Source organism: Seriola lalandi, unplaced genomic scaffold (assembly GCF_002814215.2).
Source record: "Seriola lalandi dorsalis isolate HSWRI2012SDOR001 ecotype SW California unplaced genomic scaffold, Sedor1 jcf7180002050280, whole genome shotgun sequence".
Classification (NCBI taxonomy): domain Eukaryota; kingdom Metazoa; phylum Chordata; class Actinopteri; order Carangiformes; family Carangidae; genus Seriola; species Seriola lalandi.
Window position 1 is genome coordinate 103,704 of NW_019520833.1, and position 6,128 is coordinate 109,831.

General features: G+C 44.8%; 2 protein-coding genes across 3 annotated transcripts in view; one reads left to right on the forward strand and one right to left on the reverse strand.

Moving 5' to 3' along the window:
• Nucleotides 1-603: 603 nt before the first annotated feature.
• On the reverse strand, nt 604-1,856 carry id1 (inhibitor of DNA binding 1, HLH protein). The gene is made up of 2 exons (XM_023398993.2): nt 1,369-1,856; nt 604-1,167 (listed from the first exon to the last, which is right to left on the reverse strand). The coding sequence occupies exons 1-2, from the start codon at nt 1,729-1,731 to the stop codon at nt 1,132-1,134; spliced, it is 399 nt and encodes a 132-aa protein (XP_023254761.1). The 5' UTR covers nt 1,732-1,856; the 3' UTR covers nt 604-1,131.
• A 168-nt stretch (nt 1,857-2,024) lies between these two features.
• Nucleotides 2,025-6,128, forward strand: part of LOC111649243 (uncharacterized) — a 9,536-nt gene continuing 5,432 nt past the window's right edge. The window contains exons 1-2 of one of the 2 annotated variants that reach the window (XM_087171902.1): nt 2,053-2,160; nt 2,769-3,075. In XM_087171902.1, coding sequence (XP_087028028.1) covers nt 2,098-2,160; nt 2,769-3,075 — 370 coding nt within the window. In that variant the 5' untranslated portion in view covers nt 2,053-2,097. Of the gene's footprint in view, nt 2,161-2,768; nt 3,076-6,128 lie in introns of both variants that reach the window. The other variant, XR_002760264.2, reaches the window with a different exon arrangement.

The following is a 6,128-nucleotide window of genomic DNA, read 5'->3' on the forward strand; positions in this document are numbered from 1 at the left end:
TTTTTCATTCCTAGTAAACCATCTTACATAATTCTATCTATCTGAATAAATGTGTTGGATACAAGAAGAATCTTAAGTCCTCTTGGGAAAAAAAAGTAATGACGACGATTTTCTCTTAAACTTTAATTCAAACTCTGTGTTTATTTGCCAAGATCTGTCGACCTGACGATTTAAAGGGAGACTTCCTCTTGTAATGTGATACGTTAATGACCCATAGAGAGGCAAATTACCAATTTAACTGGCTGTGAGCCATTATGTTGACCACCAGCTTTGGTTTTATGTTACCTGAATGACTTAACAGCCCTTTCTTGGTGTAGCACTTTTTTTTAGTGACGACCACTTTACACTCTCCTAGTACTCAGCTACAAGATAAGCTATTCAGATGTATAGGAAGGCCTGCGATTAATCACAATGGTAATAAGGCCATAACAGCCCATAATAACCACCCAAGTGTTGTCTTACAAGACTATATCCCAGCTGTGGTATATGTAAAGTAATCAGCAGTGAAACCTCCCAGCTATATGATGTGATACTACACTTTACTCTGACTCCTTTTCTCCCTCTCCTCTCTCTTACACACACAAACACAGTGACACAGTGGAATTCTTGTTCAAAAATAATTGTCTTGTTTTAATAAAAACACCAATAAGGTACATTGTAAGAAAACAATATCTTCACATAATGAGGCATTGTAATATACAATACAGTTTGTCGCTCAGGAATCTGAGAAATTTACTTTTTTTCTTTTACAAAACGTTGAATTCTCTACATGGTTTACACAAGATACAAAGAGCGTGACAGAAACATTAGCTTTCTTTAGAAACTCTACAAGCAACAAGCGGCTGCTGGCTGCACTGAACTCGTCTTGGTCCTCCGGCTAACCCAGTCTCTATCTGGACACTACCGGTCTTCTTCTCTCAGGACCCTCGGATGAATCGAGAGTCGTGAGCGGCAGAGATCCTCGCCGCCGGAGGATGTCCACACAACGTTATTTTTCTAGCATTGGGAGTTTGAAACGTCCCTACACAGTTCAAGGTTTTTTATTGATGTGGTCGAGAAGTCACATCATGTAGCCTTGTTCGTTCTTGGCGGTGCTCCCTGTGGGGTCATGGTGCAATGCTCCACGAGCTCTTAACGGCACATAATCCTGTCATCTGAGCATCCATTCTGCGGGGAAAGAGAGGAGAAGGGCGATTAGTTCATTTGCTCTGGGAGGATGCAAAGCAGTCACAAGCAATCTGGTACGCCAAAGAAACTTTTACGCACGCATAATGAAATATCAAAAACATGTTACAGGGGTGCACGCACCTCAGTGGCACAGTGAACTGCCCTGTGAGAATATAGCAGTGGATATGAAGAGATATTTACCTCCACTGAGATGCTGGCGATCTCTGCGTTCAGGGTGGTCAGCGGTGTGCGGGGGACGTTGCCGGCGGAGTGCTGGCGGCTCTTCTCCGGCTCGTCCAGCTCGACCTGCAGGTCCCAGATGTAATCGATTACGTGCTGCAGGATCTCCACTTTGCTGGCCTTCTTGTTAGTGGGCAAGGTGGGCACGAGCTCTTTCAGCTTGCTGTAGCAGCTGTTCATGTCCTGCAGAAAGACGGTCATCTGCTCGTCCAGAAGCGGGATCTTGCACTTGGAGATGGTCAGGCTCTGATCGGACAGGCAGCGCACCACGTCCTCTCCGCCGACCTTGCTCTTCAGGGCGCAGGTAGATCCGACAACCTTCATCTTGATTAGTGTATAAGGTGTAGTTTCCAAGGATGACGAGGAAAAAGAAATAGTTGAGCAACGGCGTTTCTACTCCTCTTGGAGATGTGAGCAAGGGAATGTTGACAGTTTGCAACATCCACATGGGCAAACCTCCTCCGGTTTATAGCAGTGCAGGAGCAGGGGGCGTGTCCGAAAGCTCCTGTTTGAAGGCGGTTAGCCAATCACATTGCTACGTTTGTATTGATGGGTCGGTCCACAACCTCACTCTCAGCCAATGATTGCGCTCGCCTGGTTATCGGGATTTACAATCTGTTTGAGGGATGGCGTTACAAATGGAAACAAATGTGTGTCTTTTATTGGTAATATGTGGGAATCCAGCTGTCCATGGCTTGGGGACTCTGCAGGTGTAGATTGCCTGGGGACAGTCAAGGGGTGGTGAATGCCTGGGTATGTACTGTGAGAATGTGTGTGGGATGGGACAGGATGAATAGGATGAATGGCTAATGATAATTAGGTTACCACAGTGCCCCAGATTTGCCTCTCACAATTGTTGGTGGCGCTGCAGATGTTGGCGACAATAGTACAGTAAAGTTAGACAACTGATTACATAGAGAGGCCAAACAATTCTGGGAAAAGATTCACTTTTTATTAACTTAAATTAGTTCAAGATGACGAGGTTTGTTATAAACCCTTTTTGTGAACTGCGTGGAATTCAGTTACAAAAGAGATTAGCAGCTTATTCAATTTATCAGACCATTAGTCTAATAACATTACCATCTGAGGGCAGACTGTTGATCGTTTTGGAAAACATGCTGCGCAGTCATTCCCACACCACTGCTCCCTGGACAAAATCTCTGCCTTCGAGCTCAGAGCTTTCTTTATGTTCTCAAACTGCATTTTTCTCGGAGCACAGAATCTTTTTCCTGCATCTGTGTGCTGAAGGAAGCCCAGTGTGAGCAGCAGCTTCACGGATTCCTTCACATGTTTCTGCAGTGTGTGCTCAGCCTTGTGTGCACACTCAGATCACATCGCCCTGTTCTGAATCTTCCCCCCAGATTGTCCAAACAAGCCCGAGCAGACTGGCAGGCGCCAGCGCGGTGACGTCACCCATTCATCCGAGCCTTGACGCCTGTCAGCCTGGCGCCGCTCGGGCGGTCTCCATGGAGACGTCAAACAAGAGAGCTCGCACTCTGAGCTCCTCCGCTCACCTGCGTGGCGCGCTGAGCCCTGAGAACAAACCGGCTCCGGAGCTTTGTCGTTCATTTATCACCTTAAAGCAGCGGGATGGGATTACCGCCCCGCGCACCTGCAGAGCAGACGCTGTCAGCCGGTTAACAGCGCTGAGGCGGGGGAGGAGGAAGGGTCAGCATTGTGCTGTTACCGCGTTTTAACACTAAATAATAACTGCTGCATTCCCACACACAGCCTGCTTTCACTACTGTATACCCCTGTGGTTAGACTACTATAAAAAAAATAATTTTTTAATTCTGTTTCATGCATTTTATTTTTGCTGTATGACAGTTTATGTCAAATAGTAATAATAATATTTATTAATAATAAATTTAGCTTGTAGCCTACAGACAAATTTCAAAGTAATAATATAAATAAATAAATAATCTAATAAGGAGTAAATACGTTTCCAAAAGACTGAAAAAGTATTTTTCCACAATATTGCAACAACAACAATAATAAGTTGCTTATTATAATATGATATCAACTATCATAATAGTGGAAGAAGTAAGTAGCCTATAAAAGCAACAGCACTGATATACTCCATTACAATAAGCTTAGAACTCCTGCATTCAAAAATCTATTGAAGTAAAAGTACTAAGTATTTCAGTTGTGACATAAATGTAGTGGAGCAACAAGTGCATCATTACCCCTTTGAAATACAATGAAATAAAGTTATAAAGCAGCATAACATAGAAATAATAAAGTAAAGTATGAGCAGCTGAAATTGTACTTAAGCACAGTACTTAACTAAAGTTACTTAGTAACATTTCACCACTGTATAACACCACATGTTATGTTATGGTTATAACTGGTTTTACTGACCAGGATCTGGTCACTGCTTGTAAATGTTTTTTTTTCAAATTTTTTTTTTGGAAATATAAAAAAAAGTTTTTTGGAACATGAATATGCTGGCATTTATACAGACTAACACAGTACACAGTTTTTCACATTGTCTTGAGGGAATAAAAACAGCTTTTTCTCTTCAGATTTGAATATAAATGCTATTTAAAGAGCCACTGCTAATATCTGCACAGATGTTATACCAGCCCACAGATAACGTCAGCATTGCTTTCTTGTAACAAAGTTAACTACCACCGGCACTGTTTCTTCTAGCTCTTGCAGTAGCCTGTAAAAACTTTTTAAAAAACTTTCTTTTTTTCCCTTTTCTTTTTTTGCCCTCTGTCCTAGGTCGCAGCTGACAGGGCGGAGGGAGGGCCGGGTGGGTAGAACAATGGGAGTGCGGTGCAGGGATTGTGGGAGAGAATCTAGGCTGGAGCCACAGTGTCTGGAGCGCCCCTCCACTCCCCTCATCCAGCTTTTGTTCAGCTGCAAAAGCTATCAGCACTTCCTACTGACACCAACAATAACTCCACACAGCTGGGCCCTTTTTAGCCTGTTTACAGCACATCAAGGCGAGGGGAGAGAGAAGACAGAGGGATGAGGCAGAGGAGGGGAAAGAAAAGTGAAACATATTAGCTCCTGATTTTAACTGACAGAATGGCAGTGCCCTCTCCCAGCTCCCCTTCCCTCCTTCATCGCTGACACACAATTAATTTCCCAGTGGACTCGTTATATGTGAGCCGATTATCACTCAGTATTTTATTTCTGCGACAGGCTACTGTTTCTGTCAGTGCTGTTGCAACATCCTGCACCCATCAAACAGCAGAGAGGCAACACTTGTCTTTTTTTTTTTTTTTTTTTTTAGGACATTGTGTATCTTGGCTATATTTGTGCCAGCACACAAACCATTTCCCAGTAGCGTTTTTTTCAGGATAAACTTTTCCATTTGGTGGAGGGGAAACATATTAGCTAATACGCCCTCTTTATCGCTTCAGCAAATAGATCTACAAAAGCACACTACAGGAAGCCGCAAGGGGAAAAGTTGGTGCAGGAATTCATTCAGAGGAAATGGGACATTCCAGCAATGCTTTCACACTTTTGCTGCGGTTATTATTGCTGTGGGGACAATAAGTAATGCTCATACTACTTCCTGAAACATGAAAGTGACCAAGCAACAATGATGGTAGAGGAGAATAAATGGTTTCTTAGACAGAGGATTTTACTTCAGTATGATTATTGAGATACACTGTTGAAAAGAAACAGGGAGGAATTTGATAATGAGAGGAGAGCACCACATGCAAGTTTTCAACAATTTTTACTCACACACACACACACACACACACACACGCACGCACACACACACACACACACACACACACACACACACACACACAGGCCATCTCCTCGCAGCTGTGGGATTAGTTTCCAGTTCCCAGTCAGGTTCTTCCTGTTTGCTTGATAATGATCACACCTGTGTGCAGGTGTGTGGAGAGGCTCATATGAAACTGGGAGGGGTGTGTGTGGTGTCAAATACAAAAAACTTCCACACCACAATGTCACATCTATCCTCGGTTGAGTGATGATTGATTTGTGACACTCAAGACTCATCAGTCACAGGAGGAAGAAGTTTGTGAAGAATGTGAGAGTTTGTAACACAGTGTGTCACTGTTTCAGTGGAGGTGTGTTATGTATGTGTTCGCCTGGATTCCTGGTGTGCCTCGGCGTGGCCTGGCACCTCCCTGGGCAGCCCAGCCTCTGTAATGACTGAGGACCCGTGGTTGGGAGTCACTTCCTGTGGGAGTCCTGGTTCAGAGATGTGTCATCAGCAGTGCAGACCGACTGGAGCCTCGCCGCCTGTTGGGTGTTTTTCCTGTGTGCAGGCAGCAGACTGGGTGGGTGGACGGATGCCTCCCCCTGAGAGCCAGGAGCATGTTATAGGAACACTATCTCCATCTGATAGTTGGTGTGCGGCGAAGCCTCACAGAGGTCCTTGAAGCCCCACAGGTGTCCTCTGCTCTGTGTCCTTGGCCCCTGGAGGACTCACAGGGACAGCTTGGTCTCTATTTTTTTCTCTCACTTGTGTACATGTGTATGTGTGTGTGCATTCACCGGACCCAAAGCTCACCCCTCCTTTACACCCCTGTGGCCATCTCCCTCCGCCTGGTTCCCACACACACTATCAAAGCCCTTTAATGGCTTCTAATTAGCTCCCCATCTGCTGGTGACAGCGCACTGGTGGCATGCTAAAGCACCCATTGAGAGCATAGGCATTGTGCTCTGGAATACTTTCCACTCCAGTGGCAATTGCCTGGTGAGAGAGCTTTAGTTGGGGGTGTGGGGGG